At 40.5% G+C, this 24,439-nt stretch overlaps 1 protein-coding gene across 1 annotated transcript; it reads left to right on the top strand.

Annotated features, from left to right (window-relative positions):
* Nucleotides 1-7,839: 7,839 nt before the first annotated feature.
* Nucleotides 7,840-23,098, top strand: CNRIP1 (cannabinoid receptor interacting protein 1). The gene is made up of 3 exons (XM_006729987.3): nt 7,840-8,162; nt 10,198-10,348; nt 22,078-23,098. Exons 1-3 carry the CDS (start codon nt 7,984-7,986, stop codon nt 22,240-22,242), a joined length of 495 nt encoding a protein of 164 aa, XP_006730050.1. The 5' UTR covers nt 7,840-7,983; the 3' UTR covers nt 22,243-23,098.
* The last annotated feature ends 1,341 nt before the right edge of the window (nt 23,099-24,439 follow it).

The raw sequence follows: 24,439 nt of genomic DNA, 5'->3' as shown, positions 1-24,439 counted from the left end.
CCCACATCAGGCTCCCTGCTCAGCAGGGAGTCTCCTTCTCCCTCTCCCTCTGACCCTCCCCCCTGGTCATGTGCGGGCTCTCTCTCTCTCTCTCACTGTGTCTCTCTCAAATAAATAAAACATCTTTAAAATTTTTTTGTTTTTTGTTTAATTTTTTAAAATTTGTTTGAGAAAGAACACAAGCAAGCAGAGCAGCAGCAGACGCTTAACTGACTGAGCCACCCAGGTGCCCCTAAAAAAATTTTTAAAAAAGAAATATTCCAGGGCACCTGAGTGGCTAAATCTGTTGTGTCCGACTCTTGATCTCTGTTCAGGTCTTGACCTCAATGGTTGTGAGTTCAAGACCCACATAAGGTTCCACACTGGGCATGAGGCCTACTTAAAAAAATAAAAAAATTACAAATGAATTAAAAAATAAAATAAAAAGCAATATTCCATTTGTGAAAAAAATTATTAGAATTACCAGAACACTTGTATGTTAAAAGATATATATTAGTTATTATCATATGCTAAGCATTAAACCCCTCTCCAATCAGATACAATCCATAATATTGTGCCATAGCCAGACATTCTGCCATTGTTCTATGAAAATCTGAGCCATACTCTCTTGCTGAACATCTAAAAGTTTAAGTATTACTCAAATAACCTTAGTAATCAAAATGTCAGCATCCTAACATTGAAGAAAATTTCAAAATATCTGAACAAATGGGAAGAGGGGAAAAGATTAAGCAATCTCCATCCTTGTCACTTGCATTAAACAGAGTGAAAAAAAGGGAGGGGCTATTTTTTAAAAGTGCTCCTGTTGGAAGGGAATCTATGGTGATAGTTTGAGCCCATCACAGGAGACTCAGTAAATGCCCTGCTCTGGTTTGTTCTGCATTGAACTAAAAACTTTTGCAGTCTAAGAACAAAAGATGGCTTCACTGCCTTTTTGTTGGGTAACCATATTGATACAATGCCATGAGCTTTTCAGAGAACATAATGAAGAAAATGGAAATGAACAATACCTTGAATAGAGTACATGGAAACCTCATTTGTGAACACAGAAATGATATCTATGTGAGGTGGTTCAGTGTGAGGATGAAGAATGGTGGGGGAGGGAAGCAGAGAGCAAAAATAAAATTGTGGGGGCTCAGTCGTTAAGCGTCTGCCTTCAACTCGGGTCCTGATCCCAGGATCCTGGGATCAAGTCCTGCGTCGGGCTCCCTGCTCGGCGGGAAGCCTGCTTCTCCCTCTCCCACTCTCCCTGATTGTGTTCCCTCCCTCACTGTGTCTCTCTCTGTCAAATAAATATATAAAATCTTTTAAAACAATAATAATAAAATAATAGAAAATTGTGACCAATACTTCAGACTATAGGTAGAAAGTGTAGATCTCTAGAAAGATAATTTGCTCAATCACAGACTCATATTTCATGGGCTTCGTTGTATTATTTGAGAACAAGAAAGAATGCTGGGCCATTTCCTGGTCAAACAATGTATATAACATTCTGTGACCCTAAAAGTAGTTGTATAACCTTCACCTTTTGGAAGGAATCTATAAAAAGCAAACAATATTGCTCTAAAATATTAGATGTACTCTTGGGGTACCTGGGTGGCATGATCAGTTAAGCATCCAACTCTTGATCCTCAGTCAGATCTTGATTTCAGGGTCGTGAGTTCAAGCCCTGTATTGGGCTCCATGCTGGGCATGGATCCTACTTAAAAAATAAGGGGTGTCTGGGTGGCTCAGTCGTTGAACATCTGCCTTTGGCTCATGTCATGATCCCAGGTCCTGGGATCGAGCCCCGCATCGGGCTCCCTGCTCCGTGGGAAGCCTGCTTCTTCCTCTTCCACTCCCCCTGCTTGTGTTCCCTCTCTTACCGTGTCTCTCTCTCTGTCAAATAAATAAATAAAATCTTAAAAAAAAATAAGTAAATAAAATAAAATATTAGATGTACTCTAAATATCATATTCATTAGATTTTGACTAATTCTATTTTCATTACGAATTAGGGTTATCCATGTCTATCTTCTCCTCTTGCAGTCTGCCATTGCCCCCAATATTCCAATTAGTTGTCAGTTGACTATATTGTGATTGCTCTAAGACGTCAAAGGAAGTGAGTATTGGTGAGGGGTGGGCTAGTCAGTAACAGCTTTAAGGAGAAGGCAAGACTTGACTTGGGCCTTGCTGGGTGGGTTCATTACTAATAATTCTGAAAAATTAATTCATTCACTGATTCATTCAACAAATATTAAGCACCTATTATTTGCTGGTCTCAGTTCTAGGTACTGGGAAGAAGGTTGTAAATAGGATAGAATCCCTGCCCTATATGCCCTATATGCTGGTGGAGGAAACAATGTACAAGTAGACAAGTAAATGTATATTTTATAGCTCCAGATGCTGACAAATGTTCTGAAAAAAATAATAAAGTAGGTGGACGGCATGGGGGCTACATTTAGGCCTCTTTAATGAGCTAACATTTGATGAGGGGCCTGAATGGAGAGAAAGATCAAGGAATACAGAGATGCCAAGGAATAACATTCCAGGGGCTTGGGAGGAGGGGAGAATAAGAACTTACTGTTTCACCAGTGCAGAGTTTGAATTGGGGAAGATAAAAACATTCTGGAGATGGATGTGGGCGGTGGTTGCACGATGATGAATGCACTTAATGCCACAGAACTATACACTTTTAAAACTGGTTAAAATGGTCAATTTTATATTATGCATATTGTAACCACAATTGTTTTTAAAAAGTCTGTATAGAAAAATATAGAAAGCCATCTCTATGAAATCTAGTTTTAATAGAATATTTATTTACATTTGTGAAGAAAAAGCAAGTACCATTGTCCTGGTGGTTCACAGATTACATCCATAGCAGGAATCAACAAAAGTTTTATTTGGATGTAAATTCTTTTTTTTTTTTTAAGATTTTATTTATTTATTTGACAGAGAGACACAGCAAGAGAGGGAATACTAGCAGGGGGAGTAGGAGAGGGAGAAGCAGGCTTCCCGCGGAGCAGGGAGCCCGATGTGGGGCTCGATCCCAGGACTCTGGGATCATGACCTGAGCCGAAGGCAGACCCTTAACAACTGAGCCACCCAGGGGTCCCTTGGATGTAAATTCTTATGCTAAATTGGTCCAGAACAAATGCAAGCAAGAACTGAGGTGAGGATCATCATCACCGAGCCAGAGTCTGCACAGTAACTGTGTAAGAAGGTAACCAGATTCCCCCAAGAGTCTAACAGACAAACAGTAGGCCATGGCTCATCGCCATGGCTACAGAATCCTTTGGGCCTAAGGTAGGAACTGGATTCTTCACAATTGGTCCAGGAGAGTGGCTATGCCTTCAAGTCTAGCAAATGAAACTAGGAGGGTAAATCCTAATAAAATGGACAGTAAACTAGTTGAGATTTCTGATGGGAAGCCGATCTGAGGCAGGAGAAGAGGAGTCTGGTACATCGTTAATTACTGACACTGATTTTCAAAAAAGAAAGAAAGAAAGAGCTCCTGTAGATGTTAAACTGTACCTGAATATAGATTAAATGAAAAAAAAGTAGCTAAGAGTACTGGGATTGGGTCGTATATGTACGTCCATGTTTATACACACACACACACACACACAGCTATATCTTGTGTCATAATGCTGATTGCTTTTTGAAGTCTGTAATAAGAATTTAGCACAGAGAATGGACAGTGGACATGGAAAGTTGTTGACTTGATTCCTCTACCATGCGCACCATTCACTTGGGCTAAATTTACCAATTTCCAAAAGAATAGTAATAACGGTTGCCCTGTTGATAGACAATGTTTTAGGACATCAATTTGAGGTAATAACACTAGAGATCTTAAAAATATAGTAATAGGGATGCCTGGGTGACTCAGTCGGTTAAGCGTCTGCCTTCGGCTCAGGGTCCTGGGATCAAGTCCGGCATCGGGCTCCTTGCTCAGCAAGGAGCCTGCTTCTCCCTCTGCCTGCCGCTCCCCCTGCTTGTACTCTCTCTCTCTCTGGCAAATAAATAAATAAAATCTTTAAAATATATATATAGTAATATATTTTCAAATAAACAAAAATATCTATAATTTATTAAGTATCTATATGTGACTGATACTCCTGCGTGTTTTATATAATCTCATTGGGTTCTATGATCATCATATATGTTACCATTATCATTGAACAAGTGAAAAACCCGGGGCTCTCAGAAGTTAAGTAGCTTGGCTTGTTCAAAGTCACCAGCCTATAATCAGCGAACCTGGGATACAAACACAGATCCATTATACTGCATACCCATAGTCTTTGCACATTTGTATCAGTATAGGAAAATTTCCAGTTACTTTTACATTTATTAATTCCATTTTAAGAAGTTGCATTTTATCATTCTCAAAATGTCATCCCTAATGCATTTTGCCCCGCATCCATAACACCTCATATTTGAAAAGTAACTTATTTTTTCAAATGCTCTCCATCTTCTCATTTAATTCTCATAGCATTGGGAAGGGTGTATTTTAATTCCCATTTTACACATAATGAAAATTGAAATGCAAAGATTTTAAGTGCTTTGCATAAAGAAACCAATTAGTGGCTGAGCCAGCATTCAAAGTGAAGTGATCTTACTCCACATCCAACACTCTTTTCAATACACAGATGGAAGTTGACTTGAGACTGGGATTACTGAACAAAAAGTGGAGGAAAAAAGTAAAATTCCCAAAAAGACTTTAAAATAATTTCAAGAGTATCACCCTCTTTCCAGTCTCTATCCACCAGGGTAACCAAAATTACGTGTACTGTGTACCTTCTAATATTTTTAAAAAGAGCTAATAAAAACATATACACATGTATATGATTTTAAAATTTTTAGTGTTTTGAATTACCATCATACTATAGATATTATTTGCAATTAGATTTCTTTTCAGTTTACATTACTCCAAATAAATCACGTGGATCTCATTACTTTTCAAGATATGGGAGAATTTACATATGAACATGTTTAAAACAAGGACAGAAATTCAATTCAACAAATATTCATGGAGTACCTACTATGTGCCTGGCATTGTTCTGTGCAGGCTGGGATACAGCAACACATAAAACAAAGTGCTTACCCTCAGGCTACCACAGTTTGCCACTGTGTAGCCACCCTGCTTTTATCGTTAGCAGCTTTAGCATATGTGTTTGCCAGTACAACATATAATTTATTATATTAACAGTGGCATAAATTCTATACCATGGGTATATAAGAATTTATTCAGCCATGTATTTATTGGTTGACATTCAGTTTATTCTTTGTTTTGATTTTTACAATGTTGCAATTAACACCCAAATTACATATATTCAATGTAATAATGCCTTTATTTTTTCTGAAGGATTGGTTTTAAAAGTAGGATTGTTGACTCAGCAGTATGCGTGTGTGTGTGTGTGTGTGTGTGTATACATACATACATTCACAGACACATCCATAAATATATGGTTTAATATTTTTAACTTTAAAAAATTTTTTATTTATTTTTTAAGTAATCTTTACACCCAACATGGGGCTTGAACTCACAAACCCAAGATCAAAGTTGCATGCTCTACCTGAGCCAGCCAGGCACCCCATTTATGGTTTAACTTTCAATAAATTCATTAAATTACTTCTAATAAAAGGCCGTTGCAATTATATTCTTCCACCAGGTTATGACAGTGCTGATTTCCCTACATCTTTACCAATACTTTTTTTTTTTAGATTTTATTTATTTATTTGACAGAGAAAGACACAGTGAGAGAGGGAACACAAGCAGGGGGAGTGGGAGAGGGAGAAGCAGGCTTCCCGCGGAGCAGGGAGCCCGATGCGGGGCTCGATCCCAGCACCCTGGGATCAGGACCTGAGCCAAAGGCAGACGCTTAATGACTCAGCCACCCAGGCACCCCATCTTTACCAATACTGAATTTAAAGTGTTTGAAAATTCTGCCAAGCTGATAGACAAAAAAAGTTTGATATTACTGACTTGGTCTACATTCCTCTGGCTTTTCTACTAGAGATGTGGTTGAGCATCCTGATATATGTTTATTGACCATTTGTATTTCCCTCCACTTAATAACAATAGCTAATATTAGAGTCAGGCACTGGAATGTGCATCATCTCATTTGACTATCACAACAACCCTACCAGAGGGATAGCGTCTGCTTTCCTCCAGCCCTTTTACAGATAAGAAAACCATTTCCGAGAGGTTATGAAATTTGGCCAAGGTCACACAACTGGCACGGTGATAGAGCGAGGATTTTAACAAGTCTGACTATAAGGCTTCTGGGCTTAACTACTACACAAACTGCCTCTCCTGCCAAGGAACATTTTCAAGTCATTCTCTCCAGCCTTATTCCCTCCCTTCTAGTGAAGTCTGAACAACTTGGATAAACACAAATATTTGATGGGTCCCTTTGCAGAAGACACTATGGTAGATATTATTGGGTGATCTGAAAAAGAGCTCCTGCCCCCAATCTTATTGGGGAGCCAAAATACATTTTATGTAAGGAATATATGTATCAGGGGTTTTTTTTTAAGGGATTTTATTTAATGTTAATGACTATGGTGTGGTTAGCAAATTTGTCAATGTAGAGAAGCAAATAATTACACAAAACTCTGCAGCCTACAAAATTTGATACTATTCAAAGAGTAGTGCAGGAAATATGGCGAACAATTCAGAAATGAGAGAAATCTGATGTATTTTTGTAGAATAATGTAGGAAACAACTCACTTTCGAGATGGTGGTATTTCTAAAGGAAAGCAATACTAATCTGACTGAAAAAAAAAACTGCGATACGACCCTTCCCAACCCATTTGTCCTCACTAACAAGCTTCTCCATTCCCCAGGTGTGCTCAGTGGCTCTGGTACTATCCACCTAGGTGGTGCTGAAGCAGGTGTGTACTGTGCGCTTTGTGAAACCATTCTCAGTAGAGCCTTAATACCCTTGGACTCCTCCTGCTTCCAAAATCACGAGCTGTCAACGGACTTCTCCCATGGAGACGCTCTAATCACGCTATTATGCCAATCTAAATTCTGCCGTGTCGCAAGGGGTGCCCTGTCAATAATCTTGGCCACAAACTATGCCTTAGACATAAGCCTTTTACAGGGTTAATAGCTCACCTTTCAAGATCCATGTAAATATAACTCATTACACCGTGTCATTCTTGAGACAAGAATATGCATAATAGAAATACACACCTACAAGAAGGTGCAGTTCCTTGAATATATATTGGTTATTTTCTTTTTCTTTTTCTGGCACACATTTCTAATCCAGTGTAGCTTTCAGGTCACATTAGATGGAATTGCGCCTTCCCTCGGCCATTTCCCCTAAGCTTTAGAAAGACTCTTATTTCCTGAAATTTAAATCACTGGCTAGCTGTTTCCTGCCCCATTTCCCGTCTCCCTTTTGCCTCTCAGCCTCCTCCTGCCTGCCTGGGGACCGATTCTCCAGCAATGATGTCCACATCCCTTAGTCGACCAAAATGGTATCCAGATTCCGAGGTCTCGGTCCTTGGTGTAGTGTTGCTTAACCCCAGTACCCCAATACCTCCTCCCTCCCAATCCTATCCTGCGCCCGCCCCGCGCGGCTCTAGGAGGAGCCTAAATGTCCTCTTCTCCAGCTGAAGGGGATTGTGGTGCGTAAGCAGGATTAACTCTCTCGCCCCCAGCTGCGCGGATCTGCCCCAGGCCTGCGGGCCGGAGCGAACCCATCAGGGCGCGGAGGGCGCAGCACCGGGGCGGGGGATGGGGAAGCTCGGGGCCTCGGAGCTGTCTCCCGGGCGCGCTTCCTTGCGGAGTGGGGCGGAAGGCCACGGCCTCCGGAGCTGGTCCTCAAAAGCCAGGGCGAACGGCCGCAACGGCGCGGGCTCCTAGCTGCAGCCTCCCCTCCGCCACCTCCCTCTCCCGCCCCGAGCTTCCTCTCCGCCCACCGCGCTCCAGCCGCTCGGTCGCAGCCCGCGCAGTCCTCCGCCCGGCGGAGCCGCCGCGCTCGCTCCGCGCCCAGCCATGGGGGACCTGCCGGGTCTCGTGCGCCTCTCCATCGCCCTGCGCATCCAGCCCAACGACGGCCCGGTCTTCTTCAAGGTGGACGGCCAGCGCTTCGGCCAGAACCGCACCATCAAGCTGCTCACCGGCTCCTCCTACAAGGTGGAGGTGAAGATTAAGCCCACCACGCTGCAGGTCGAGTGAGTAAGCGCGCGCACCGGGGCTGCCCGACCCCACCTTGGGGTCAGCGCGGAGGACCGAGGCCCCCGGGGCAGCCCGAGCCTCTCCCCCGCCACTCTGGCCTCGCGTCGTGCCCAGCGGCCCAGGGGTGGGGGGAAGAGGTCAGTCCCTGTTCCTTTTGGTCCCCTCCTCTGTTTTACGCTTGCTTTTCCCTATTCACGCTTCCTTCCACCCGTCTTGGGGAGGGATGTTTAAAACAACGTCAGGAAGCCAGGGTTGGGGGGAGGGTCACGGGGGGTTATTTTCTTGTAAATTTTTCATTCCTTCTGCCCAGCCCTCGGCGCACCCCCAGGCGCCCCGGATTGTTCACCTACCGCAATCCCAGCCCTCCTCTCCCCAGCCCTGGCGTCCCGCGGGGTTCTGCCAACCGCGAGGCCGAAGGAGGGAGAAAGGCTGAGGAGTGAGGTGTAAAGGCGAGGGTGAGGTAGTTACTGGGGCTCCCTAAGGGACGCTCCCTATTCCACCATCCATCCACCCTTACGTGGCTGGAGACCGTGGGGTTGGAGGGGCAGCCACAAGTCAGAGCACAGCCTCCTCGCCTTGGGCCTAGTCTCACCGTTTTCCCTGCCATGTGTTTTTCATTTTCTCCTGAGTTGTTTGTTCACCCTGGGGATGGTGCCTGGGATTCGCCATATCCTTGCAACAGAAGGATGTTTCTTGGTTTATTTGTGGCAGGGATTATCTCTTCCCTGCTACCACAGTTTGGTGCACCCACTAGACTTCTGGCTAGAAAGTCAGAATGGAAGGGTGCCATAGCTTATAGGGAAGTATCTAGGGATGAAGTTCTTTACCTCTCAGCTTCCACCTAAGCATGGTGTGAAGTCTAATGTGGAAGCGGGGCGTTGAAGGGCTTTGAGTCCACCAGATAACTTTTATAGCTGCAGTCTCCATCGATAGTCATTAATTCAATAAACTTGTGTTGGCCTTCTAGGTGTCAGGCCCTAATTCAAGGACCTAGAACCACACTGGGTTGTTTCTAGTGCTCCTGGTCCCCCTGCTTGTCACCAACCCCCCACAGCGCCACACACCAGTTACCTTCACATTTCCCAGTGTTCCGTGTATCTCCATATAATCCAGACTTTTCCTTTCCCTTATTTCCTGGCCAATTCTCCCAAGTTATCTGTTCTCTATCCCATTTTCTTCAAGGTGGTTCTCTATTTTTTTAACTAATCTAAAATGAATTTGTGTTAATGACAGAACTTTTTCTATTTACATTTTAATTTTATCAAGGGTGTTTCATTGCCCTAAACTAGTAGTTCCTAAACTTGAGTGTCTGTCAGAACCACCTAAAATGCTTGTTAAAACTCAGATGGCTGAGCCCCACCCTCGAGTTTCCAGTTTACTATGTCTGGGGTAGGGCTTAAAAACTTGTTTTCTAATACGTGAGCAGGTAATACTGACACAGCTGATCCAGGGACTAACCCTTGAGAATCGCTAACTTAACACAAAGGAATGATGCCAGTGAGAATTTCTGGTTGTGTGGTTGGCTTTGTGTACCCCAAATCAGGGGATCTCTGATTGTTGGGACAGAAAAAAATCATTTAAGAGCTAGTTCAGTGGTTCTTGGTTCTCAACCCTACCTGTATATTAGAATCACCTAGAGAAACTTAAAATACATTTACCGTGCCCAAACCATACCTGACCACATTGAATTCTAAATTCTGGGGTTTGGGATGAGGCTGGGTATAGGTAAGTTTTTAATAGTCCCACAGATAAGAAACTATAGAGTAGGACTGATAGAGTTCGACTCAGTCTTGTACAAGTAGTCTGGATGAGAATACTAAGGTCAGTCCAGAGAGATTAAGTAGTTGCTCTAGGGTCACGTGACTGGTAAGGTGGAGAACTCAAGCCTCCTGACCTTTCAGAACTTTCTACCCCACCAGATGTCTCCTTTAATCAAACCCTGTAGGATTCCTGCCTAGGGTTATGGTCCAGACCAGGACAGGGTGCCTAAATTAATTCCTACCATATATAGTCAACTCCAGTCCATTGCAGGAACATTTCCATTGGTGGTGTGGTTGTCCCACTGGAGCTGAAGTCTAAAGAGCCTGATGGGGACAGAATTGTTTATACGGGCACATATGACACAGAAGGTGTGGCCCCAACCAAGAGTGGAGAACGGCAACCCATCCAGATCACAATGCCGGTAAGGCCTGCATGAGGGTGTCAGGGCAAACAGAAACCATGGAAGAGAAAACAATCAGTATCTCCCCTTAAGAAATAAAAGGAAATATTATGAAATTATGAAATATTATCTTAATTCATAGTTTCATATTGGAATCTATTTGTCCATAATATCCTAATACAATTAATTAAATAATTAAATGCTTCTTCAATGGTCAGTTTCAAAGTAATTTCTTATATGGCAAAAAAATTAAATCTCTTTCTATACTTTCTAATCTATTCCATTGATCTGTCTATTCTTATGCTAATATGCATTGTTTTAAATGTATTGCTTTTATTGTGTGTTCATGTATTTTGTAACTGGTCCTCTTATTGAACTTGCTTACTAAAACTTTTCATTTAATCTCAGGTTTTTCAGATTGGCAGTCATAATCTACATACAACTATCATTTTCTGAATCTTCTTTCTAGCCTTACTGCATTGGCTAATGTTTCTAGAATAATGTTGCTCAGTAATGGTGGTAAGAGGTATCCTTGCCTTCAGGGTTTTTCTGTTAGGTACAATGTTTGTTTTAAATATTTATCGTGCTAAAGCATCCTTTTTTCTAGCTCACTAAGAGACATTTTTAAAAAAGATTTTATTTATTTATTTGAGAGAGCACAAGTGAGCACTAACAGTGGGGAGGGGCAGAGGGAGAGGGAGAAGCAGACTCCCCGCTGAGCAGGGAGCCCTATGCGGGGCTTGATTCCAGGACCCTGAGATCATGATCTGAGCCAAAGGCAGATGCTTAATGACTGAGCAACCCAGGCGCCCCAAGACATTTTTTTAATTGGGAGATGTGTTGAATTTTATCTAATTCCTTTTCCCATCTATGGAGATAATCTCTTTTGATACATTAATAATTATATAATACACTACCCTTTATTTCCTAAAATAAACCCTACTTAAATGTTACGTATTTTTGAAAATATGTCACTAAATTCAATATGCTAATATTTTATTTAGGATTTTTAGATTTCTATTAATTTTTTATTTGCTTGATTCATCAACAAATATATGGAGATTTCTTGCCTATCAAGCACTGGAAGAGGATTAATGAACAAAATAGATATTCCTGGCTTCATGGGGCTTCTAATCCAGAGAAGGAAAACATACTTTATATGTGATTATCAATAATAAAGTAAATAATTATTATTACACAAAGTGTACTAAAATCGTGGTGCCCTTGGAGCATGTATCAAAGGTTTTATTCTAATCCAAGATTTTGGGGATGGTTTTCGTGAGAAATAAACAATAAATGAGCACTGAGAGAAGAGGGAACACTTGAGGAAAGAGGAGTTACAGAGATCAAGAGCTGGGGGGAGAGCGTAATGTGTTGTAATGAAGGAGAGAAGCCCAATGTGGGTGGAGCAGAGAGTGAGGCAGAGACTGGCTCAAGATGATAAAGCTGGAAGAGCATAGGTGGATTCCACTACCTGATCTCTGAGGCCCCTTTCAGCTCTAACGTGGTATAAGGATTACAGATTTACCCTTAAGGGGATGATGCTAGTTATGTGGTGAAGAAAGTCAGATTCTCAAATACTATCATTTAGGAACACACCAAATAGGACTGAAGGCCAACAAGTCCCTGTAGGATTCCTTTTTATTGGGCACAGATACAGAGAGGAGGGCTGGGGATACATCCCAGCATCTCAAGGGATTTGCAGGATTTAAAAAAAAAAAATGTTAAATAACATAAGTTTCAGAAATTTGAGCAAATTTTTAAAGCAACAGTAATCCCTACATTTTGACTCAGTTCATTTTCAGATTACATTCCACCTGTATACATTTTATAGTTGCAACCATTTTATTATGAATTGTCCAACATTCTACATATTCATTGTTATAGTTTTAATGGCAATATAAGACTCTACCATGCTGTATTGTAGTGATTAGACTACTCCTCAGATATTAGATATGTCAATTGTTCTCATAGTAAAAAGTGCTATAATGAATTATTCTGTGCTGCTACTTCAATAGGAGTAAAATTATTTGGTCAAAAGGAATGAATTTTTTTTAAAGATTTTATTTATTTATTTGAGAGTGAGAGAGAACATGGGGGGCAGGCAGAGACAGAGGAAGAGGGAGAAGCGGACTCCCCGCTCAGCAGGGAGCCCGACGCGGGGTTCTATCCCAGGACCCTGCGATCATGACCTGAGCCGAAGACAGGCACTTAACTGACTGAGCCTCCCAGGCGCCCCCAAAAGGAATGAATTTTATGGCTATTCCCACGTACAGCCATTTCGGGTATTTTTTTAAAGTGTTGTATGTGACATTTTACAATGTTTTGTTTTTTTTAAAAGATTTTATTTATTTGACAGAGACGAGGAGAGAGGGAACACAAGCAGGGGGAGTAGGAGAGGGAGAAGCAGGCTTCCCACCCAGGCGCCCGACATTTTACAATGTTAGCAGCAGTATAGAAGTCTGGTGGCTTTGCTATAATTATGACAGCATTGGGAATTATTTTAAAAAATAAATTTTCCGGGGCGCCTGGGTGGCTCAGTCGTTAAGCGTCTGCCTTCAGCTCAGGTCATGATCCCAGGGTCCCGGGATCGAGCCCCGCATCAGGCTCCCTGCTCAGCAGGAAGTCTGCTTCTCCCTCTCCCACTCCCCCTGCTTGTGTTCCCTCTCTCGCTGTGTCTCTCTGTCAAATAAATAAATCTTTAAGAAAAATAAAAACTAAAATTAAATTTTCCTAGTTTACTTTTTACTATCATTTACAAGAATGAACATTTCAACATTTCGTTTTATTTTTGTGTGTGTAAATTAGTTCTTTCGTGTTTTGTTAATATTTCTATGGAAGATTTTTTTTAAAAATCAGAGTCCTAGGAGCGCCTGGGTGGCTCAGTTGGTTAAGCCTCATGATCTCTCCGGTAGTGGGATTGAGCCCCACGTCTGGCTCTGCACTCAGCAGGGGAGTCGCTTGAGATTCTCTCTCTCCCTCTTCCTTTGCCCCTCCTCCCGCTTGTGTGAATACACCGATGCACTCTCTTTTTCTCTCTCTCAAGTAAATAAAATCTTAAAAAATCAGAGTCCTAGTAAAGATTTTTTAAAGATCTGTCATATCTGTCCTATTTCTCTCAGTATTGCTTTGCTTACATTTTCCATTGTGTAGAAACATAATTACATTTAAACCTCTCATTTTCCTTTATGATTTCTTATATTTAAATTTGAGAAAGTTATTTTTCCAGAGTTGACAGTCTATTTCGATTTGTTCTGCAATTTTAGATTTTGTTATTTAACTTTCCCCTCATTCAAACTTGATTTATATGTTTATACTGTACATCATCTTACAAAGGATTTAAGATGGTATTAGCATTTTATGAGTCTCAATAGTAAAGCCTAGGTTCTTAATGGAATGTCCACATCTAGAAGAAGCAAGTGATTGATAGTTGATTTTTTCCAACAATGATCACATGGCTTTTGGTATGAGCATTGGCCATGTATTTGTATCTTATCTGTAATAGGCTGATTCTAAGGAAAACAATAGAAGTTAGAGAAGTTTTCCTGATCCTGATTAAGTCAGCAGTTCTAATGTTAAATTCAAATTTCATTCTAGTAGTGAAAGCCTCACATAGCCTTTAACCTATTTTATGACTTTTGTCATCAATGTCATCAATGTTTCAAGCTTAAATAAATTACAGACACAACCACACCTTCAGAGACAACAAGGAAGTCTTGAAATGTGCAAGTAATCCAATGAATCAAATAGGGGAATCCAGTAAGGGAAGCTGAATTAAGGATATACAAGAGCAACTTCTTAGGAGTGTAAAGTTACTTCAAAGTATTTTTTTTTTTATTTTTTAATCATTGGATAAATAATGCTGGGGTTATTGGCTAGTTGGGGGAAACGTCACTATTATTCTTTCCTGATACGATACTCTAAAATATATTTCAGATGGTTCAAGGGGTTAACTGTAAAAAGTCAACTTTTTAAAAAATTGATATGAAAAGAATTAAACCCAAAAGAAATAGAAGATATCCAAAGCTAAAAATTGAAAGCTTTGATTACATGCACTATAAAATTCCTGTCAAAAATCATGAAGTTAAATTATATTTTCATTAAGAGAATTTAAATTAAAAGGCAAGTAACAATTGGTGAAAAACTTACGTGTAACATGCACAGTCTCCCAGGCTATGTGGCCTTGATTTTCAGCCACTGCCGGTGCAGACTTGGCTTGCAGCCCACAGTGACTTTCCACAGCCCTTTACTGCCCACGGAAGCTGAAGTCAGGAAGTAGTCCAATGATATCTGACTTAGGTTGATGGCAGTGATCTCTTTATTCAGATATTTCCAGGGGCCCTGGTAGCGGGAGTGAATTACCCGGCTCTAAAATCTCTCAACCCCCATTTCAAACAGCAGTGTTGACTTGTACCTTAGTGTGACTGATGCCCCATTCAGTCCCTCCTAGGGGAGAGTCCAGGTGGAGATTCTGTCTGCACACATCATACCGTGGTTCCCCTTTTGTTGGCCCTCTTCAGTGAGAGACTGATGGGAGTTAGGAGGAATAAGGTAACAGGGTATGCAAGCTTGTTAGGAGGCTGTGCGTGCAGAGGTAGGCAGCCGTATGCATGTCCTCCCAAATAGAAAAGTTGTTCCTTTGTGTCTGCTCTGTGGAGTCATTTGGAAAGATCTGTAACTTAATATATAAATAATTCTTAGAAGCCAATGAGAAAAAAAATAACAATAGGATGTGGGAAATGGGAAAATAAGCAAAAATAAATAAATAGGCAATTCACAGAAGAAGAAATACAAATAATAAATGTATATTTTTTAAAATTTTTATTGTTATGTTAATCACCATATATTACAGCATTAGTTTTTTGGTTTTTTTGTTTTTTTTAAGATTTTATTTATTTATTTGACAGAGAGAGAGAGACACAGTGAGAGAGGGAACACAAGCAGGGGGAATAGAAGAGGGAGAAGCAGGTTTCCTGAAGAGCACGGAGCCTGATGCGGGGCTCGATCCCAGGACCCTGGGATCATGACCTGAGCCGAAGGCAGACGCTTAACGACTGAGCCACCCAGGCGCCCCACAGCATTAGTTTTTGATGTGTTCCATGATTCATTGTTTGTGCATAACACGCTGTGCCCCATGCAGAACGTGCCCTCTTTAATACCCATCACCAGGCTAACCCATCCCCCCAACCCCCCCAATAAATATATTTTTAAATGGCTTAATTTCACAATTGGTGAAAAAAATACAAATAGTGCAATACCAATTTTTACCTACAAAATTGGTGAAATATTAAAAAATAATACCAGTTGTTCAGTGCTAGTGTATTTCTTTATGAAATATAGCAAATTTTATAAATTGATATAGTATCTTACAAACTTGCTAAATTCACTTATGAATTTTAGTAGCTTTTTATTCTATTGCTTAGTGTTTTCTGCAAACAGTTGTCCATCTGTAAAAATAAACAGTTTTACTTTCCCTTTTTTTTTTCCCCTCTTGCCATAAGGTAGCTAGGACCTTCAACACAATGCTGAGTAGGAATAGTAAGAGCTGATATTCTTGCCTTATTTCCCATCTTATAGGGAAAGAACTCAGTCTTACCATTAAGGGTGATGTTAACTATAGGTTTTTTTATTGATGCCCCTTAATCAGATTGAAGAACTTTCTATTCCTAATTTGCTGAGAGTTTTTATCATGAATGGATGTTGAATTACCAAATACTTTTTCTGCATCCATGGATATGATAATAATGGCTTTTTCTCCTTTATTTTTGTTAATATGGTGAATTATAAGGATTTTAAAATATTGAACCATCCTTGAGTTCCAAGAATAAAACTTTTTTGGTACTGTTGTAAAAGCCTATTGCTGGATTTGATTTACTAATTCAAGCAAATAAAAATTAAAAGCAAATTTTATGCATAAGCCCATGAGGAATTTTTGTCTGCAATTTTCCTTTACTTGTAATATCTTTGCCAAGTTAAGGTGTTAACATGGGCTTCATAAAATGAATTGAGAAATGTTCCTTCCTCCATTGTATGAAAGAATACATGTAGAATTGGTATTTTTCCTTAAATGTCTGAATTTATCAGTGAAGCCATTTGGGCCTGAAATTTTCTTTCTGGAAGGATTTTTACCTACAGATACAATTTCCTTAGTAGATGGAGGTCTACTGATAGTTTGTATCTTTTAAGGAATTTGTCCATTTCATTAACTATATTGGTATAAAGTTCCGATAGCATCTCTTTCATTCCTGATATTGGTAATTTGTCTTCTTTTTCTTGCTCAGTTTTTCTAGGGGTTTATCAATTTTTTTATTTTTTAATATTTTTAAATAGGCTCCACACCCAGTGTGGGGCTTAAACTCATGACCCTGACATTAAGAGTTGCATGCTCTACTGACTGAGCCAAACAGGTGCCCCTGGGGTTTATCAGTTTTTAAGACCTTTTCAAAAAGCCAGATTTTGGTTTCATTACTTTTTTTATTATTATTATTTCTTTACATTATTTTTTTCTCTAGAGTCTTTCCTTATGGTTTTTCTTTATTATTTGTTCTTTTCTATTTCATTGATTTCTGCTCTTTATTATCTTTCTTCTTTACCAGTAGACTGGCCTGGCAATGCCAACTATTAGAGAGGATGAGGAGCAGCTAAAACTCTCGTTGCTGGTAGGAATGTAAAATGGTGCAATCACTTAGGAAAAGTTGGACAGATTCTTACACCGTTAAACATACTTTATAATTCTCAGAACTTTTAGTCCTCTCTGTTCAACTAAGAGAAATGGAAAACATGTATTTGCTAATAAAACTTCAAGCAGTACAGGAGTAAGAGAGGCTTGGAATCCAGTAGGAATTCATAGGTCATGCCACACTAAAAGTCACAGATACTTATTATACTGAATTTGTTTACCAATGAAGTAACATCATGTTTCTATCGATATAATAAGGTCATGCTGAGCTCTCAAGTCAATGGATTTCTGAGTGACCTTATTCTTGGTGAATTTCCTATGTCTCTAGTGGCATGGTGAGTGGTGAGAAGTACTGTAGTGATTCTAGGCCAACAGGTTGTAAGACCATGGAAACTTTTTTTTAAAGATTTTATTTATTTATTTGAGAGAGAGCATGAGCAGCGCAGAGGGAGAGGCAGACTCCCTGCTGAGCAGGGAGCCTGACTCAGGGCTCTGTCCTGGGACCCTGAGATCATGACCTGAGCTGAAGGCAGATGTTTAACTGACTGAGCCACCAGGCGCCCTGACCATAGAAATTATTTAAAACAAACTTCTCAGATTCCTTGTTACTGAAGATGACAGCTGAATCTCCTCTCCTTGGAATCTGATGATTCTCTTCCACATCAGTTGTAAAATAAAAATGTCCCAAAGTTTGCAACTTGAATGGACAGTATGGCAAATAATATGTCCAGGTCTATAGTGGAGGGTCACTTTTAGAAGACCACAGACTGGGTAGCTTAAACAACAGACATTTATTCTTCACAGTTTTGGAGGCTGGAAGTCCAAGACCAAGGTACTAGCAGATTCGGTGTCTGATGAGAGCCCTTTTGCTGTTTCAAACAGCTACTTTCTTGGCTGTATCCTCACATGAAAAAGAGCATAGAGATCATCCCTCTCCTATCCATTTTTACAAGGGCACTAATCCCATTCATGAGGGCTCCACCCTCGTGACCTAATTTCTTCTGAAAGGCCCCACCCCCAAATACCGTCACATTGGGGATTTAGGCTTCAACATATGAATTTGGGGAGATACACACATTCAGTGCATAGTACTGTCCTAAAGCATTTTACACATGACAATCCATATATGTTCTCATGCGGAAAAAAAAGAAAAACTGTTCGTTAACTCTTAACTCATTTGCTTCTAGAAGGAGTTGGGTATAGTGATAATAGTTCCTAGATAGGAATTAGGAAACCTAAGTTCTTGACCTGCTTCATAGCCTAGACCTAGGGCAGTCACTTAACCTCTCTGAGTCTTATTAGTTCTTTCATCTGTGAAATGGAGAAGCTAAAACCAGTCAAAAGACCAAAGTAGAATGGCGTATGTAAGGTATTGTATAAAATAAAGAACGCTATGCAAATGCACAGAATCTTACCTGTGTGTAAATTGCATCACCCAGGGAGCCTGCCTGGCTAAGTTTTCATTGGAAGGCACAGATGGGTTGGGAGGGAGCAGAGAGCCTGTGTAGTCGCTTCTGTTCTTCAAGAAGAATGTCAGCTTTCAAGACCCCATCTGCTCCTACATCAGAAGGGAAGAAATTCTGAGCGAGGTTGTGAGGCATCCTGGAAATAGAACTCCAGCGGAAAGAGCAGGAAGAAAGCTAATGGGAAGTTAGCATAACTAAGTCATGGGAAAATATATGCATAGTTAGCAGCAATTAACTACAAAATGACCTTGGGCCCAACACTAGTAAAAGAGAAACAAAACAAAACAAAACAAAACAAAATAGAAGCACCTGAACATTCCATATCTTTTAGCTCTGACTGTTGCTGTCAGCATATTTCTACGCTGGTCTCCTGTATCACTGAGAACTGTTGATGTAGGAAAGATGTTAGGGTTCGAAGCCATCAGCCAAGAAAGAATTCTTGAGACGTCTTTGGTGCAGAAAGGTGGTTTTATTAAAGCACTGGGACAGGACCCGTGGGTAGAAAGAGCTGCACTGGGGTCATGAGGAGTGGCCCATTATATACTTCCAAGTTGGGAGGGAGTAAGGGATAGCGAAAGCCTCCCAGGTATTTTGGAAACAAGGTTTCCAGGATCCTAGGGGGCTAGCTATTGTTAGAGAAAGGTCATTTATTACTGTTTAGTAAAAACTCAGTCATGAGACTCTTCAGATGTATATCGGTGGGTGGCTTAAAAGATAATTGCCAACCTGTATCTTCGGGGGTAGAAATAAAGGAAGTTTCCTAAAGAATTTTTATGTTAAAGTAGACTTACATGATCCTGGGGATTCCTGCCTAAGATTGCCTTTTGCCCTTAGCAAAGTATTAACATCGAGGCAGCTGGTTTCCTAGAGGAATGTCACTCTGCCTTTTTCAAGCACTTGTCAATGGGCTGTAAGTAATAAGGAAACTTAATTTTTCTTCTACCTTTGTTTCCCACATCACTGGGACATTGAGACTTTCTTAATTTTAAGGTTATTCAGACACAGTGTCATGTCTTAAGGTTTTTCTTGCCTGTGGTCCTAATCATCTTTGTTTTTGTTTTTACAACCAACTTTTATTTATTTCTATTTCAAGAAAGGCCTTGTTTTTCCCACTTACCTAGCATAGTCTCAGGCTGCTTTCCTCAAAAGATTAACTAGTGTTTGTAAAATATTTTTATAACTTAATATAATTGAATTGCCCTTGAAATGCGCAATGCCCTATGCTGGTCAAATCATGATAATGATCATCATCATCATCCCTCTTTAAAAATCTTGATGATTTATAAAATGAGATTTCAATTTATTCTTCCCTCCACTACCCTACTGTCAACAAAGCTGTAATCTTTTTATTAGCCTCTATGTATCCTTGATAGAATTTATAAAATCCCTAAGGTTAGAGGGATATGTATGTTAACTTTTTAGGGACGATAATTCCATTTCACCATTTAAAACATTCTTTATGATTATAATAGTAACATATTTTTTGCAGAAAATCCAAGTAGAAAAGATAGAAAAACACTCAATTCCTTTACTTAGCTTTATTGTTAATATTTTTTCATTCTCTTTTTTCTATATGTCTTATTTTATATACTTATGCTCACACTGTATATAAACTGTTTTCATCCATCTTTTTCTTGTTGACATTGTTCTCAGCATTTTCTCTCATCATTAAAAACCCTAAATTCCTGTGTAATGGTTACACAAATCCATCATATAGATACACCACCATTTTCATTATATTCTCCTAAAGTCGGATGCTTAAATTGCTTCTGGTATTTAGACATTTTTGCCAAGTTGATAGGTGAATAATACCTCTGTCAAAGTTTGTATTTCTTTAATTACTAATAATATTACATTTAAAGATTTTTCAGATGTTTGCCATTTTTTTTCTTTTTCATGTAATCACCACCTGTCAAGAAGTAAAACATTTCCCCCAAAAAAGTTCCCTCTTACACATTTTCATCAATCATTAATCCCTTCCTCCCACCCCAGGCTCTAAGTAACCACAGATGCTTCCTGCTTCCTGTCAGCATACATACATACATACATACATACATACATACATACATATGTGAGTTTTATATAAATGGAATCATACAGTATATGTGTTCTTTGGAGTCTGGATTATTTTGCTCAGCACATCTTTGAGATCCATCCTCATTGCTGCCTGAATCAGTATGTTTCTTTTTATTGTTGAGTAAAATGCCATAATGACAGGCATACTAACACTTGTCTATCACCAAGTGAGTGATGAAACATTGGGCTGATTCAAGTCTGAAGCTATAGTGAATAAAGCTACTGTGTACTTGGACAGGTCTCTAGACTGTTAAGCCATGATTCTCTAGAAAAAGATACTTTCTTTTCCTACCTGGGTAAAGAGTTGGGGACTCTAGGTATATCACCCACTGTTTCGAGTCAGGCATGTTTCCCAAAAGAAAACCAAACCCTGTTTTGGGATCAAATTAGCAGGATGAGGCAATGGTGCAGAATATAATTTGGAGAGCATCTTGGAAAGCCATCTGGGAAGCACCTGATCACCCTCCTCCTGTAGCAGTGTCAAGCATAAGGCTCCTATTGCTTACTGCCCTGCCCCACTCCACGTCTTCTGGCTCCTGACAAGTCTAAGAATGCTGCCAAGGCAGTCCCCATCCCCTCCCATGACAGGAGAGGGTCAGAGGAGAAAATAACGACAGGCATCATGCTGTTTAATGCCAGATCCCCTAAATAGCTCCAGGAGGCAGTAGCAAGGTTAGGCTACCCTGCAGGCCACTTGAACACCTGCCCAAGTGGCCCCTAGGGTATTCTATGTCCTCTTCTCAGCTACATGGGAATTGTGTGCTTAGGGCTCAGGAGAATTCTATGCAGTGATCCGCAGGGCCTACCTTCTGGAAGTAGAATGCAAACTTCTTGAGAGCAAGAATCCTACCTCATACAAATTTTTATGTGTGCAAAGCACATAATAGTTACTCAAATATGGTTCTGGACAATGTACAATCAAAGCCTGAGACATGGACATGGATTCCTGACTCATAAATGCTCAACGTATTTTTAAAAGTTAAAGTAGGGTCTTTAACAATCAAATGCTTCTAAGAAAATATTTTTCCCTGGAAGTGAAATTAATGACAAAAAGGCAATTGTATCTTACATTTAGTGATACTGTGTATATGTTATTTTGTACAACTATCTTTTGAAATAGACACCAAAAGATAATCATCAAACACCATTCCCTCTCTTCTCTTCCTAAACCCCCTTCATGGCAAGCTCTGAAAGTCTGAGGTTCAAAGAGTTGTTTCCAATAATTAAATTTGGAAAACAGATAAACTTGGGGAGTTATGTTTATTAAAGACCGTATGACAGCAAATGCCACTTGTACAATAGGAATAAGATTTTATAGAGAAAAAAATGGCTTACAGACAGCTTTTCAGGAAATTAGCTCACATAATAAAGGAAAATAGTTCATTAAAGTTAAAGGCCTAAACTTTGCAAACCAAAAGAGTCTTGACTGTTAACCCTTGAATATGCAGGATCTCTTTCCCTAACATGAGCTCTTATCTGTTGTTCGTGGCAGAATGAGGTTTTTATGGTGCGTGTTTCTCTCCCCTCAGTTCACTGACATTGGGACCTTCGAGACGGTATGGCAAGTCAAGTTCTACAATTACCACAAGCGAGATCACTGTCAATGGGGAAGCCCGTTCTCCGTCATTGAGTATGAATGCAAACCCAATGAGACACGCAGCCTCATGTGGGTGAACAAGGAGTCCTTCCTCTGAAGATGGCTCTTTCTGATGTTGCTGGACAATCTCTTCAAAAATCAACTTTCAGATAACCCAGCGCAAGCCTTCACCAAGGCACACAACACCGTTGATGTTTCCCACCGGGTGCCGTTGACCTACTGGCCCCGATTATTTTGAAAGTGTAATTCCCTTCTGATGCCATGTCCCTGACATAAAAAATTGCGATGTATCACCCCCGAGAAGATCCCTTGCTGTGTTCTGTGTTGGTGTTCCTGCATCCAGTTGTTCCTGGTCATGCCGTTGACTGCTTGTGAGGAGCTCAGTGGAACTGGCAGACATATCCCATTTTTAGCCATTCCACTGGATGACTGTGGTGTTTTGTTTCCACATTGAGGGATTCCCCCATTTTTTTGTTGTTGTTAAATGCTAAATAAAAAAATAACAACGTGTGTGGGTTCTCTCCGCAGTATAATATGGTAACATGTAACTTGCAGTGTTATCCAGCTCTCAAGGGAGGCTTGGTGAAAATGTAAGACACACAGCAATGAGTGGGACTCAGATGTTGTGCTTCATATAAACAGCTCAGCTTCTTCAGGGAACAATAATGACAAAATAAAAGGGCAAGTATTTAAGAAGTATATGTAACACATTAAAACTCTTCCAGGTAACTTAAGGGACTATGTTGTGGCCTAGTAGAAATGGGAAAAGGCATGGTTGGGGTCCACTGTTAAACAAGGTGACAGAAGTTTAGGGTTACCTTTTTGGCAAGCTGCCGTAGTGTTCAAACATGCATATGATGGCATCCCAAATTCCCCTTCACTTGAACTTTGTAAAACTGTGTATGGAACTGTAATGAACTTTTGATATTTCTTAATAAAGGTATTGAAAATCATGCCCTGGCTTTTCTTCTTCATGTGGGCAATATCTGTCTAGACGGTCGACCTCTGTTCCAGGCCAGCCCCATTCAGATCTCCAGCCACATTGCAGGGTACGGAGGACATACCTGGAGGAGAATCAGCACACTTCATCATAGATCAGCTTGGACAATTGAACAGGAGCACTCCAGTCAGCTCTAACAAGGCTAGCAGAGACTCAGGCACTTGGTGGACAATCCAAAACTGCTTGTCCCTACTTCTCCCCATGCTTCCTCCTGGGACGACCACTCCCATCAGCTGGCTGTGTAGCTGAGCAGCTTGAGGACATGCTATTGTAATAGTGAATGGACACTGGGATGGAGAGCTCCTTGCCTGCTCCCAGGGGACTGCAAGTTGTGGGGCACAAATCCCTCATTCCATGCAGTTTGAGGATAAATTCCCTAAGAAGGAAAGACATTTTCTCTGGGAGAGTAGCATACTACCCCACAATGGTGTTGTCATGTTCCCGTGGGAAGCACAGACCCTATTGCGTTGGGAGAAGTTAGCTGTGGATCTGCTTTTCTGCTACCTGCAAAGACTTCGTGTGGGTATATGCTAGGTTAGGGGGAGTGTTGTAGAGAGTTTACTGTGGAACCGCATTCGCAAGGCTGGCAGCAAACCCATGTCCCCTCTGAGTCGCTTACCTGCAATGAGGCCATATTGCCAGTAGGGCACAGCAATGCCTTGGATTTGGGCTCATCGTGAGCGGTGTTGAGAAGAGAACGGTACGTTTCTCAATTCCTTCGTCTTTCAAAAATAATAGTGTCTCCTAGAACTGCTGCTAAAAAATAAGCATGAATCCACTCCTAATGACTGTATTTTAAAAACCAACATTCACTTATTGCAACAGACATTGACATAAGCAACAGATTTACTACAGACAGAGGCTTAAGTTTTCTTCCAGAATATCCAGTAGAGAGGCAGGCTTATTAGATGGTGGGAAAATATGAAAACTACATATTTTAATCTCTTGAAACCTCTGATTAGGAAATATTTTCATTTGTTAAAGATTTTATTTATTTATTTGAGAGAGAGAATGAGACAGAGGAGAGAGCATGAGATGGGGGAGGTTCAGAGGGAGAAGCAGACTCCCTGCTGAGCAGGGAGCCTGATGCGGGGACTCGATCCCGGGACTCCAGGATCATGACCTGAGCCGAAGGCAGTCGCTTAACCAACTGAGCCACCCAGGCGCCCGGAAATATTTTCATTTGTGAAACGAGGTTTCAAGCTAGTGACTCATCTGTCGGAACTTTAGTATTTGTTTTGAGGAATGGAGGCAGTATCACAGCTTTGGCAATTTTCCTTTTTTTTTTTTTTTT

Source organism: Leptonychotes weddellii, chromosome 10 (genome assembly GCF_054177405.1).
Source record: "Leptonychotes weddellii isolate Sample4059 chromosome 10, ASM5417740v2, whole genome shotgun sequence".
In the NCBI taxonomy this organism is placed as follows: Eukaryota; Metazoa; Chordata; class Mammalia; order Carnivora; family Phocidae; genus Leptonychotes; species Leptonychotes weddellii.
Note: the sequence above shows the minus strand (reverse complement) of the source record. Positions and strands in the feature narration are given on the sequence as shown.

Coding starts and splice junctions, on each gene's coding strand:
- CNRIP1 (XM_006729987.3), top strand. CDS start 7,984: ATGGGGGACCTGCCGGGTCTCGTGCGCCTCTCCATCGCCCTGCGCATC. Junction 8,163..10,197: donor CCCACCACGCTGCAGGTCGA/GTGAGTAAGCGC, acceptor AGTCCATTGCAG/GAACATTTCCATTGGTGGTG. Junction 10,349..22,077: donor CCATCCAGATCACAATGCCG/GTAAGGCCTGCA, acceptor CTCTCCCCTCAG/TTCACTGACATTGGGACCTT.